General features: G+C 33.1%; 1 protein-coding gene across 8 annotated transcripts in view; it reads left to right on the top strand.

Annotated features, from left to right (window-relative positions):
* Nucleotides 1-15,114, top strand: part of LOC119067842 (TLD domain-containing protein 2) — a 118,445-nt gene that overhangs the window by 15,090 nt on the left and 88,241 nt on the right. For 4 of the 8 annotated variants that reach the window (XM_037171138.1, XM_037171100.1, XM_037171111.1 and 1 more), the window contains exon 2: nt 8,455-8,854. The exons of 1 other annotated variant lie outside the window; for it this stretch is intronic. In XM_037171138.1, the coding sequence (XP_037027033.1) occupies nt 8,565-8,854 (290 nt within the window). In that variant the 5' untranslated portion in view covers nt 8,455-8,564. Of the gene's footprint in view, nt 1-8,412; nt 8,855-15,114 lie in introns of those variants that run through there. 3 more of the 8 variants (XM_037171120.1, XM_037171254.1, XM_037171129.1) reach the window with 3 other exon arrangements.

Below are 15,114 nucleotides of genomic sequence, written 5' to 3'. Positions count from 1 at the left end.
AGAAGAAAATCGAAGAATTGAAAAACAGAAGCCGTAAATAGAAAAATTGTTATTTATGCAATCGAGGTGCAAAGTACTTTATTAAAGGGCCTATCTAGTTGATATTTTAGAATTTAAAATGGGCCGTTTGTCATAATACACATCGTGAGCATAAAAAAGTACTTTGCATTGAGTCAAATTCAACATTTTATGCCAAAGAGGCATCTAAAGTTTGCTGTGGCATAAATAACTACTTTGAACCATAGTTGGAATGTCTGTTATTTTCTTTAATAAATCTCAAAAAATGTCGTACATGTCCTGCGGTAGGACACGAAAATTTTAGTGTGACCACTGGTTATTTAAAAAATGTAAAAATCGTCTGTCGTAGCTTTGTTAGGTGTAAGTTGGTCAGACTCGAATTAAATTCTAAAATTAGAAACTTTTCAGCCAACAATATCTCATTTATCACTCACCCCCAGCCTGTATACATCGCCTCAATAAATTAACTAAATCCGTCTGTAAAAACGTTCAGACCTGCGTCATTAGGACGGTAAAACATTGTAATTAGACAGACACACTGGCTTTCTACACCAACGATTCGGATTTTTAAACATGTAATTAAAGTGAAACGCTAATTAAATAAATTGCCCAGAGAAATTTGTTCTATTTTCTGCATATTCAATCACATACATTTACATAATTACACCAAATGTTACACAATCGGTTTCCTTTAATAATCCCTCCATAAAGCATTTAAATTTTATTCACGTGTCGCTGCACACATTCAAAACAAAAGTAGTATGAAAAACGAGAATACAATACACACACCCACAAATAAAGAAATGGTTGAAATAAGTAGATGTTTTGATATAACCTATATTTTCCTAAACAATCCCGCTTTTATGAAAGATGAGACAATTTTGTTTCCATTGCGGTAAGCCTATATATGTTCGTTCAGAACATTATGTACATATATAACAACAGTCATTCATATCTGTACACAAGCACCAAACAGGCATTATTTAAAATGTAGATGAAAAGATATAAATTCACAATCCCATAGCTATATACATATATACACCACCAATCACATTGTTGCCTTGCCACCGAATGTTTTATACATAACCATAATCCAGATGTTCGAAAACATTCGAAACAGTTCAAGGTCTTAGCACCACTCCATTTGTAAAATATTATGTGGTTCGGTTGTACATAGCACAAATGCTGGTCCTGTACAAAAGCAAACATCTAATACATAAGGATTTATGCCGTGACATATACACATAGAGAAGTACAGAATTATCCCGATTTTTCCCTTTCTGTTTCTTGAAGTGTACAACACACTATAGAAACTTAAACATCTATACAGTGTATGGTGGAGCATTGAAAATGTTCTGTGTCACCTATAACGTCTTCGGATGGCACCTCCACCCCATACACCAAATATATCGCCCATTCCAGCGTTCTCTTATGACTTTTGAGAAACAAACGGATATATATGAAGAAAATGGTTACGGAGCTCACTAAGGTTGCACAGTATGTACAAAAACCGGAGGCCTTACATAATAAAACTTTTGTTTTCTCGAACGGTACATACAAACGGATTATATTATTTTATGTATAGGAAACACACATACACAATACACAGCACCAACCATAACGTTCTTGCAAGTTATGGAATATTTTCGATGATCCACCATGAAACGACAACGCATATAATACTACTTATAGTGGTGCTGTTTGTGGCGTTACTATGCTTTCAATCAAACAAGGTATATTGTTGCTGTATTTTGAAGATAATAAGCTTTGTCTTTAAAACGATATATATACACAGTACTGGGGGACTGGGGAAATGTTGTGAAATGTTTTGAAACATAAAGTTGAAAGCTTCACGAAAGACCATTAAGTTGTTAATTGATATGTGTTGATGGGTGATGGATTGATTTTTTTTTGCAACATCTTTGGTAGAGACACGAGGAAGAATTTATTGTTTATCATGGCTAGAGGACATTATGCAATGTATTGTATCAATATACAAAATTGCTGATTCCCCAAGGTTGAATGCCCTATTTATGCGCATTTATGTTTGATGAAATATGTGTAATAACTGTTGCGGATTTTTTACTCCCTTTCCTCTTCGAATATGAAATAATTTACAAATTGCAATTGTTCAATAAATTTGCAGTGGCAAAATTCTGTTATTTCATGTTCGAGCACGCTTCAAAGATAATAACACATTGAATATTCAGTGAGTAATACTCTACAAATTGCATATTTTTTGGTATGTAAATCAGCCATGCCAGCCACTGATCACATTTTGCTTCAAAAATTCATCTAATTTCCTATATTCTTGTAAATTCGTACGTACTACACACCCATAAGTTATTATTTCCATTTTTCTGAGAGGTCAAACTATAATTTTCTCGTTTGAGCAATGAAAGTGAGGTTCTAAAAACGGTGCAAAAATTCTCAGGATATCCACCTGCTTGGTTTCATTCTTTTTGTTTTGAGACCTCACTAACAGCCTTTTACGGCCAAGTTACAAGTTCAGTATAGACCACCAGTCTATCGTGATTTACGATCCACGCCTCGAAGTATGCAACTATGCTCTGTGTGGAACGTTAGGCGCATAACTGATACATTGCCTCACTTGTTAAGCGAGTAATTCAGTGTGTACTGTACATCCTTGCAGCCACCAAACACACTGAGCGCTGGTTGTGAATTTAAGAATTCGTAACTTGACAGTTGTCACCTTAATGCTAAGAGTGGTCCATACGATTCGTAGATTTTAAGGTGACAACTGTCAAGTTACGAATTCTTAAATTCACGAGAATCGGCGCCCTGAAACTAACCAAATTGTGAAGCTTGATCAAACTGTGGGATGTTACCAATGCGATGTACTCATCAGAAAATAAGACTCAAAATCGGTCAGGTCCACCTGAAACCTGAAGATCAGATTACCTGAATCTGATTAGAACTGAACCTGAATTTAAAGAAATGTTTAACTGACCTGAATTTACTTGAAATCTGAAAACTAAAAAGAATTCAGGCAAATCAGGTCAAATGACAGGTATATCTGAGATTATTTCCGGTATACCTGAAGACTGACCTTGACCTGAGTTACAGTTGTTTTTTCTTGTTTGGAACTTATTTGAAATTTTGTAGAGTTTTAAAAGTCATCGATGTTCCCACTCAAGAAAGAGTTTCCAGGTTATAATATTTTGGCACAAAATGCGAAAATTCCTTAGCGAATTCAAATTTCACGTCAAAATATCAAAGACTGGGAAGCACTGGGAACATCTATGACCTTTAAAACTCTAATTTAAGGTGTCTTCAGTCACAGGTCGAATTGATCTTCTGTTTCAGATCAAGCAACCTGTTCCGAGTCCTACTAGAAAATTGTATTTGGAATGTTATCTAAACTTGGAATTGAAAATCGGTACCCAGATTGTAAGGCCGGTACGTAATCACTGACTCATTGATTGCAATCTGTGAATTCTTCTTTGATCGGCTGGCATGTCTTGAATGTGTCTAATAAAGCATTCACGAAGAATAAACTTCGTAAAATCGAAAACTTCATAATTAAAGAAAATTCATTTCAAAAAATACTTATAGTAATGGTGGCGCATTTTCCATTTATTCATCATTTTATTATGCTACCCGGTATAGAATATCAAGGTATATGCCATAATATGCGAATCGCAATATTTTATAAATGCCCGTTCGTTATCCTATACTACACAAGACCTATTTCAATAAAATTTTATTTGTCTACGTTTGACCCAGATTTTTCTTTACGTCTTTATTAAATATGCGAATAGAGCAATGGAAAAACGCGCAAGCTTTCCCATACCACAATCAAGTCGGCAACACCCTTATACATAAATTTATCGACGACTTACACAACATAATAAATAGCTCCTAACTTTTACCAAAAAAAAAACTTTTTCTTACGACGCTTACTCTTACGCTCAACATGATTCAGAATAACATTTTTATACACACGTTTATACGTTCGATCAATAAGCATAAAATAACAACATGTATCGAAGAAGACTAAACAGTTTTTAAGTTACATAGGTTATCACATAGTACTATGTAGTGTCTCGTAAGTTTACATTCAAAAACGTGTAACAGTTAGGAATATTTCGCTATCGATCCAAATATAATACAAAATAACTTTTTGTGGATATTGTGTTCGTCAATGGGAATAATCATCCAATTCTGGTTGGCTTCAACATTTGAAAAAAACATTTACTTTATCTCATAAAACTAAATGGAATTTTGTCACAAATATTTGGTATGCTACTTATACCAGTGAAGCATGTGAGCTTTGTATATATTGAGGATAAGTATTCGAATGAATTTCGAGGGGATGATATATATGGATCGTATCAATCATTTCGGTTTTATGTATCATCTGAAGTGTGTGGATGGTTCATTTATTTCATAATATCATTCAATTATTATTGGTCTAATCATCATTATTTTTTCCATTTTCTTTCTTCTACTTATATTGCAATGCAGTAAATAAATAATGACATGCGAATGGGCTAGGCACACAGCAGCCACAATGACAATGTTATTATTTTAATGAATTGCGATAGTAAGATGGAATGATAGACAGAGTTTGGATATTGTTATTATTTCTCATAACTTACTTTGATGAAGAAACACATCCTTTAATGGTCCTAATTATTGTTGGCAATGTATCGTTCCACAATGTATGCTGGCAACAACTTCATGAATATAATATCTGAAAAACAACCAATGCTGCCACTTATTCATTCCAATGCATTTTCCATTTCAAAATAAATTTAATTGCATTCAAAATTTCAGATAGGAAATGCTGTACTCTACTATACGGAAATATAGTATTAACATTTTCTATATGGTAAAACGATACATTGATTGGTACTCGTTAACGTTCATTCTTTGCCAATTTGTCCCTTTGTGCCTTACATTCCACTACACTATCATAACAAACAAGGGATTCAACGATAGTAATACGATGTTGCTTTTCCAACAAATTTGTTATTCATAACTTATGGATCTATAAAGTAACATTTGTCATACAAAGTGATACAAATGATACAAATGAACATAGGAAATCGGAAATTGAGCTTCAATTGTACTGTACTTGTTGTACATGCATTGCATATTCTTATTGCATAATCAAAACATCAATACAGTATGACGTCAATACAGACAGTGGGTCAGTAAGAAAATGTGGTTCTCTGTGTTCAGCGTTCTTTTCAGTAAATGTGAGCGAATGTAATGTAAAACCTATTCGAATCTTAATAACTTGAAATTTTCTAATATTCGTGCTGTTGTCAACATCAACTAACTTTTAACATTTTCTTCACTGTGATAGCTTTACGCAACCTTGTAGGTAATCTGTGACTAAACATCGTAGGAGATGTCCATTTTCCTAAAGCTTTCAAAAGTAGTGTACAACGCACGAGGTGAACAAATATTGTAAATAATTTCTTCAGATCTTGAGGTTTTTTTACTAAGTCAACAATTCTTCGAAAATATTTTCTTTAAGCCGTTGAGAGAGACTTAGAGAAGGGACACTACGAAAAACTCGATAATTCTCAATTCTCGCTACATCGTCTTAGCAAGTTTTAAAATGAATTTCAACAACTTTGGCTCCCCCATACTATCAATATTGCCATCTAAAAGGAAATACGCTTTTCGCTTCACTGAAAGTATAAATGAAGCTCGCAATTTACACGAACCGGATAGAAAATTTATTTACTCCGAAACTTCATATTCAGGTCATATCGATTATAAAATTCTTGTAGATTGGCAGCTGAGGAACGCTTGACTTAACAATTTCGCCTGTTGGAATCTATCTGAACTGATGAATGCAATAACATTTATGTCATATCTGTGTAAACATGAACTTAATGTGTGTCCAGGTATATGCTGCGGGGCATACCATGGAAATGTTTTCCCAACGTTTCTCATTAAAATGTGGTAACGTAGGGAACGTTGACGATCTTAAATCAATAAAATTTTCCAACTTGTAGATGAACTGCTGTTATTGAAAACCAAGTTTATATCATCAATGGGTTGCCTAAGAATAATCTCACAAAGTAAAATCAGCATTTCTGATCCAGAATAACCGACGTTGAAAACCATTAGTTGAATTAGTGGTATAACTTTCATACAAAATGTTATTTCTACCAAACCTCTACGTCAATGAAAATCTGGATGTCGTTGGGCTGCAAAGATTTAATTAGGTTATACTTATAGCACGCGCGCAAATACTTTCTCCTTGTGATTATCAAAGCAGGACAGTTTCGTTTCATACCCGAGTGACTACATAAGTTTAACTCTGGTTATTCGACGCTAAATTAATTAGCAAATCACAGACACTCAGGACCGAACATAAATCCAGTCCCCTTGGAAAAGGGCAGAAAAGGGGATTGTCTTAAAATCTGCAAAAATCCCTCAAGAGTAATGGCCGATTTAATTACTGGTGAACTGGCCTTTTAGGATGCTTGACTATATTATACAGATCAGAGCTTCTTCTTAGGATTTTTTTTTAATTTCCCCGAATTTTTCTGATTTTCTTGAAATTTCTTGAAAACCATCGAGATTTTCTCAAAATTAGGTTCCGGTACAAATTCCGCGAGCTTAACAATCGATGATATTGTTCGTTCACAAGAAGTTACAGGAAAATTTAAGTGGGAAATTATATTCGAGGAATTATTTTCTCCCGGTCTACCAATATAATTTTTCTTTTGAAAATAGTTTAAACCACTTTCCTTTACTAAAAAAACCCTCCCGAGTGAAAGGTCTTTCTCACAATCGTAAAGGAAAACGTCATACTACACTCGGGAAATAATTTGATATTTCGTATCACGATGAGTAAAAGTGTCCGAGGGCTTCAGCCCGATCTGGATAGGTAGAAATATCAAATTCCTTCCTTGGTACAGTAATGTACTATTACCATTACAACGTCGGAATGGGGGACTGACAATTTATTTTAATCGACGCAAAACCTAATTCTAAACAAAAAATTGTTGTACGGTATGTCTCTAAAATGCACTGATCTTTTTACAAGTTCGTCTAAACTTCGAAACGTACAGACGCCAGAACGAAAATTACAAAATGGCGGCCCTATATTTTGGAAACGACCTCCGACATATGTTAAGAGGCTGACAAAATTGGGTCGATTTTGGGTCATACTTTGTAAACAAAATTAATTTTATAAAAAAAAATCTATGCATTTTAGAGGCTTAAAAAGTTTTAGAACAATTTTTTGCTTAGAATAACGTTCTGCCACGAATTGGTCAAAACTCCAATCCCCTATTGGTACCAATTTGATGAAAATATTGGTTGAATGAATTATTTTTAACTCTCAACCAAAAATGTATAGCGCTCGAATATTACAATTCAAATTATACTTGTGATTATACCACACTCACTAAGTACCCACATTAATTAATTACGTAATCGTAGTTGGAGTGAGCACATTTAATTTAAATTTAAAATAAACAAAAAAAAAATAAAAAAAAATATTAAAAACATTGCATTCCGCTGCTAATTAAAATTTTTCTTTCCTTTTTTTTCAGGTTCGTGTGGCTAAATGAAATTTATACAAAACATAATTATTCACCATTTACTGCAAATATATATACATGATATTTATATATACCTATATATAACTGCTATATAATCACAACTGTGCGTTCTTATGCTTTTTAAGATTACTCTTTTTTCCAGTTTCTATTTTCCACTTATACTTCTTGTGACAGACAGTGTGTTTATTAAAACATTTTTAATTTGTTGTTTGTTTCCTACTTCTTCGTTTCTTTTTCTGTAGCTACATTTTCTTCTATAGCTTAAAGCTCGAAACAAGTTTTTTTTAAATGTCTTTTTAATACACGTTTTTGATGAACAAAGAGAAAATTTCTTGTGCTTTTTATTATGATTTCTTTTTTCAATCTTCTCTTCGTAATAAATTATTGTTTGTGTTGATACAACTTCGTCATAAATCATTTTTCAGTGCGTATAGATATAACAACGCATCTTTTCCTATTTATAAATACTTACCTCAAATAAAACAACAGAAAAAACTTTATTCCTTCTTTCCATTATACCATTCATAATATATGACTGTCGTGCAGCTTGTTTATAATAGATGTGTTTTTGTTAAAGTGTCCCACAGCAACATGATTAATTTATTTCCCTTTTTTATGAATGAAAAATACAATTTCTGAAATAAGTTTTTGTTGAATTCGAATAGGGAATCACAATTACAATTCCACAGTTTTTTTTTTGGTTGACATTGCCATAGACAAGATAAAAACACAATCCAAATGAACTTGTTGATTTCGGATACTCCATATACATGAGCTAACCGCTAAACCATTTATTTTGTTAAAATTCCCTATATAGTTAAAACTGTGATTATATTAGCAATTGTTATATTGACATAACAACACAATCCTCATATTCAAGAATACATCATCCAATATTCACGGGAACTCAAGATAAACCAATAAAAATAAATAATTAATTTAATAAAACGCGAAACGTTGACAAAATATAATTGAACTGAGAATTTTGTGATGGCATCACCTTCGCGTGATTGTTCATCACCGAAACAACGATCACATGTTTCATCCGGAACACAATCAAATAAACAAATGATGCGATCAACGGCACCAATGGCAACGTCGACCGATTCGAATTCGTCGGGAAGCCTAAACTTATCGGGCAGTCCAACCACATTGTCCATTCATAACAACGGCAATCGCGGTGGTAACACATCATTACCACCGATCGGTTCGGGTCCCAGTCGACAGCGATCATTGCGCGATCGTCTCAAAGAGGGCATCACTGGCAGTTTTACATGGCAGTAAGTTTTTAGTTGATTTGTTTTGAGTTAAATTTTTTTTCGTCTAAATTTGGTATAATTTTGTGAATGTGAATTGGTTAAACGTTATGTTGCTTTATCAAAGTAGAACCCCATATCGTATTAGGTGACTGAACTCTCGGTTTTACTTTTTATTTCATTAATTCTTTTTTTTTTCCTTCTTGTTCATAAATAATAACAATGTTGTATGTGTACTCATTTATTACGTTAAACTGTTGGTATATTAATTTATCTATTCAAACGTGCATTTACTGACTGCATTAAATCATTAATTACATGTACACTTCACAGTCTTGTGTTATCACAGTTAAATTGCCATAAACGCTCGTGACATTTGAATACAGTTCTTTTTTCGTTAAAATATCGAGTTATTATTTATTGCGATTTCCTGTAGCGTTTAGAGATTAGTTTTGCATTCGCATATTTTAGCATGTTTTCATAATTGAAATGGAGAAAAAGGTAAGTCATAATAATTGATTATGTCGAGAAGTGGTGATTCTATTTTCCCATATTTGGTCAAATTAATTTTCTACGTTTTACGAGAAATATGATATCACCATTCCATAAATCCATTAAAATAAAATTGTTATAATTAGGGAACGATTTTATGAAATGCCAGGACTCCTGGAAGAATCATTCTTCGTTGAGGAAGGTTTTTTTTATTGTGATAAGGAACGTTTCTGCTTTGAATCGTTTTTTTCTGCTTAGAGCTTACTAAGAATATTCAAATGACAAATTAGCATATATAGCGATGCCCTTTTGTGTATAAGAGCCAAATACTATGTACATCTCGTACGTAAAATTTACATCTAAGTCGCTCAATTTTACGTCTTAATCGTGTAATTTGCGAATGAGTCAACCAATCAACCATTGGTCTTAACTTTGTTAGTTAAGCAAAATCAATGGAACTATTAACCTGTCACCTAAGGCCAATCATCTGTTATCGATAACGACGACAAAAATAATGACAAGCTCTGGGTAATATGGTCCTTTATATTGTAAAATGCATGTTAAAGAAATTGAAGTACAAGATTTGAAATCAACAGATTTAAAATACTTTGATCGATTGAAGTAATAGACCCGATAATAATACTGTTCGTATGCTTGCCGTCTGTTTGGTAACAGGTTAAAGATAAGCCCAATGGTTCACTCATTCAGATTTTATGTACAAGATGCACAAATCGAGTATATTCAATTCGTAATCGTAGGTCTATACGGCAAGCGTACTCCATACATTTATCGATGATATGTGTTTAAAGTGTTCGGTTGAAAATCTCTTAATTCATTTGTTTAAATTCAATTTACTATGAAAAACGACAATAACTTAAAACGGTTCTTTACTCTTGTTTGGCATAACTGTTGGAAACTGTCGTCAAACATTATTTTTCTGTATCAAATACAATAGTTTGCATCATTATTGTTCGATGCACGCTAACTGTTAAGTAGCTTTTTCATGCTACTGGACCAAAAATGAGGGATACAAAATGAGCTTTGAGATTTTTGTTTCTACCTCGTTCGGGCTACAACTCGCGAAATTGACTGAAAATCTGAATTAATTGCCTGAAAAAATCTCATCTAAAGTAATTACGGCTCCACAATTAGGTTTTTCATCGATTAAATGATTTTATATAAAAAAAACGCCTCTAGCAACGATCTTCTCAGCTAATTAAAGCTACAATGCCTCTATTCCCATAAGTTCCAACAAAAGGGTCGACCAAGCGATTGTTAACTCGATTAGTGATTTCCATATTTATTCGACCAGAATCGTTGGGACTTAGCACGCACTATAAATAACCATTAATGGGTTAATTAAAATATTTAATCAACTGTGCATCCATGTATTATATACCACAATATTGACACGGAAAATTTGTTTGATTAGTCCTCTCTCTAATACCGAAAAGCGGTTAGATTCAATTATCCGACGAAATTACTTGGTAATTGAGTGTGTAGCAAGTGTAGCCAAAAAAATGTGTTTTTCTGTGAATTAATTATTTTATTAATTCAACATCGCGTGAAAGTGTTATATTATGGTACTTAACACAATGCACGAAATATAACAAAACGATTGCTTCCTGAGAGACATTCTGCATGGCATTTTGATTATTGGCTGTTTTGTAGCCAAACTATTATTTTGTTGTCCTGAATAATGTATACTCCATACATGTAAACATATCGACTGCTGTGTCGTATATTTAGTATATGAACGACGTCGTAATTATGTTTTTTTTGTGAGAAAAATTGCTGCCATTAAATTTAATTGATATGCGCCACTCAGACAAATATTCAGTTGTACAGCACACCATAGTCTCTGGAGCAGATTAGTCCAAAACAAAATATCGTTACATGAATTATTATATTGTTATGAGGGTTTTTATGGCGGGGCTCAAACCATTTTGTTGATAACGTTTGTTTATTTTGGCAATGATTACGGAAATAATGTTTGTTTCGATGAATATTATTGTTGTAATGGCACATTGTAAATAAGTATACTTTGTTGGGGACTAGTACTACGCACATCATAAAATGTTATTGTAGTCAGTATACGCACTTCACCTGAGTCTATCATTATGTCGACCATAACTATAATTTGTAGATAACTGAGAAGTATAGACTGACGACCACCAGTTTGTTTTAAGTTAGTTTTTATTGCAAAAATTAACAATGCTGTGATTCCGTCATTACGATCTATTCACGATGTTTCAAATAAAAAGCAAAAGAGTCTCCTTTTCCAAAATATTGTTAATATCACTCGTATTGTGGTTAAAGATTGAAGAAGTCAATCTATTAAATCCACTGACTGCATCTTCGTTGTCTTATAGTTACAAATTATGGTCATGAGTTCATCGGTCTGTTAATGGTTAATGGTCATACTTCCTTAATAGTATATTACTTCCGAGGTTCCAAGTTGTGTATTTGATAAGTGGGGTGTTACAGCCCGACCCGAAGGGGAGGGCTGTATTCCCCACTTGTCAAATAACAACTTGGAACCTCGTAAGTACAATGCTTTACGTGATTAGGCAATGTAAATGAAAATGAAACATGCCGTAACACGTAAAGTATTAGTTTTATATGAAACTCAGTACTGCGTTATACTACGTTATAAGAACATTGGTATACAAGTACTCAAAATTCCGCTCAGTCAATTTTATAAGTGTTTCTCTTAAGTACTTTCGCTTTTCACTCGAACGAGAAGATCAAGAAGCAGTAAAAGCTGCATAGCGTGTAATCGGGAGAACATTTTCGCAAAAATCTCAAAAATCGTGAAATGTCGCGAAAATGTGCGAAAACGAGCCGGAGGCGAGTTCTGGAATCGAATTCGCTAAAAAAGCCTTTTAGCATAATTTGGGAACAATTCAATTGAATTTTAACACTTGTTAGGAAAACATGTTCCAATTAATGTCGAAATCATCCTAACGCTGACCCGGCCTTAATATAATCTTTTAATATGATACATTTTGCTGTGAAATTATGTAACGTGATCTCAAGTAAATATTATGATAGAAAATCCAATTAACTCATCATCGGTAATCTTATCTTGATAAAATGAAGAAAAAAGTGTGACTGGTCTCGTTTTCGAACCATTTAATTTTTACATTCAATTAAATGGTTTGAAAAAATCTCGTTGAAATTCGCTTGTGGTTTTCCAGCCACTAGCCAACTATTTGTAAAAAAAATATTAGAATTTCCAATCAATCAATCGCAAAGGCACACAACAAATTTATCGGCACATAATTCTGTGTATGTCTTTATGTCATTACATATTAACAATAAATTATTAAATTAATTATAAAATGTAGACTGCAAGTGTCAAAAATCAATTAGTGCACATAAATAATAAAATTATTTACATACTCAACTGAATACTGAGATATTGTCTATGTGTCTATGGTGGTTATGGACTGGACATGGACATATTATATTTACATTTGAATACAACACTCTCAAGTTGACCTCAAATACTTTGAGCACGATTAAAGAAAACAGATTGGCGGATTTAACGCCAGTTCTTGTTCGTATGGGGACGATCTGACATGACGATGGTCATTGAATGGACAACGGGTGGGCGATTTTTTAAGGTTATGACATCAACTCAACAAGGAAGGAAGTGTAGCTAAATTCAATATCACAATTGCTTGTTGTCGTTTTCATGTGGCATTATGCAGAATTGAAATTCTTATATGATCCGTAGATTCATAGAAATTTGTAAAAATATTTTGCTGAGGAATTTTCAGAATTTTTATTGAATCTTAATTCTAAATAGTAAGCCTGTGTAAGTACATTGAAGAAAATTTTATGTCACGTTAAGCTGAAGAATTTTATGTATCTTTCCAGCCAATGTAAGGATAATAAACGAACATAAAACATTTTAAAAAGACCGGAAATATAAACCAAATTAAATTTTAAATGGAAATTCCTCCACTTTCAAAAGTTCAGTTGATTTTTATTAAATTTTTAAGAAAGATTTTTCTTTAATGAAAATAGCAACTCCTTGACTTTGATTCATATTTAATCTCTTCCGATCATTTCTTCTTTCCGAATCCATCAAAATTTACCAGCTTAAACTATTCACGTTCTGAGATTTACAATGTCAATTTTATTCACAACATATAAAGCTTAAATTATATCTCCAACGGATAAATTCGTAGTTCCTCAAACCAAATGTCACTCTACGACCATAATCCGATTATACAGTAACATGAATGGCTGTGAACTTAAAAGATTATAATTTTCAATCAATAAAATACATTGAATTCGCATCGCATAAAGCCTTTATGGTTTTGAAGTGTCGATCGATATTTTTGAAACCAAGTCTCCCATTTACATACAGACATAACATCCGTTTACGGCGGTAAAAATGCATTATATACACCAGTGTTAATCTTTGATTGTTTACCATTTCATAAATTGTTTACATTTTTTTTGTATTTATTTAAACGTGAATTGTAAAACATTAACAAGTTTTTGAAGTGTGTGCTGGTGGGAACAATAATAACATTTTTATACACATTTCGATTAATATCGTAGCACCCAGAGTCAGACGCTGAATTAAATGAAGTTTAAATTGTTTTTTTATCGAGATTATAATGATTGGTGGTTTTATTTCATTTATTCATTTTACAATCAATAAAACTATAGAATTTGCTAGGGTGGCCAATTTTTTGTAGATGTTTTTCGATGTTGTGATCGGTACATGGTATCAATTTTGTAGAACTTAGTTATAGATTTCAGAAATTTATTTCCAGAACTTTTGAGTATATCATTTTGTACTTCTTTTGTTCGAAACTTCGACTAGTATAAAATCATTTACGTCGTTGGTTATAACATTCCACTCCAAAAACTCCTTATTTTCAGAATCAATTCAATTCAAGTTTAATTTCAAAAATTCCTTTCAATTCCAAAAGCTGCGTGGCTTCAGAATCCATTCAATTCCAAAATTTCCATTCAATTCCATTTTTTTGAATTACTGTTTGGTTTCAGAGGTGATAATGCCAACACAAAAATGCAAATAAAACATTAGGGGAATATTTTTTTGAATTGGAACTTTAGAGCCTCGGCAAATCTCCGCTATCCAAATTTTTTCTCCGCCAATAACGGATTTGTTCCACAGTTTTCCGGCTCTTTCCATTCCCGAAAGTTTTGGATGTCCTCCCACTCGGCGGTTCGCTGATGGTAAATTTTCAAAATCTGTAAAATCGTCTATCAGCGGACGCCTGAGTTTCTATGGTGATCGAATAAAACTTGCTGGAGACGATAGAGCGTGAAAAACTATGGAACAAATCCGTTATTGGCGGAGAAAAAATTTCGATAGCGGGGATAGCCGTAGAATATGGGTTTGAAAATGCAGACCTCCGCCAATTGCAATAGTTTTGTATGACCAGTGACCTCAGATCAAATTTTGAACACTTTGAGGCAATAGAGAAAGGACCAGTCTAATGCCTGAAACTACGATTTTTTCTTGAAACTAGAGTTTTCAGTCTGAAAAATTGTAACGCAACAGACCGTTCTTAGCGGAATCTGCCCTTAAGAAATTAGATTGCATTTGCCAATTGCCATAAACAGATGTAGCATGTGTGATTTGATAAAGTTTTTTGAGTAAGATGTAACGGTAAATACTCCCACTGTTAATTGCCACAAATATACAGTGAGCAGGTCAGTTTCATGTTTCCAGTTTCAAGCGATCCTTTCTAAACAAAAAATTTAACTTTTGAATCGAATTGTACGCCCTAACGTTCTACCCT

Source organism: Bradysia coprophila, chromosome II (genome assembly GCF_014529535.1).
Source record: "Bradysia coprophila strain Holo2 chromosome II, BU_Bcop_v1, whole genome shotgun sequence".
NCBI classification, from domain to species: Eukaryota; Metazoa; Arthropoda; class Insecta; order Diptera; family Sciaridae; genus Bradysia; species Bradysia coprophila.
The sequence above is the reverse complement of the archived record's forward strand: the minus strand, read 5'-3'. Positions and strand labels throughout refer to the sequence as shown.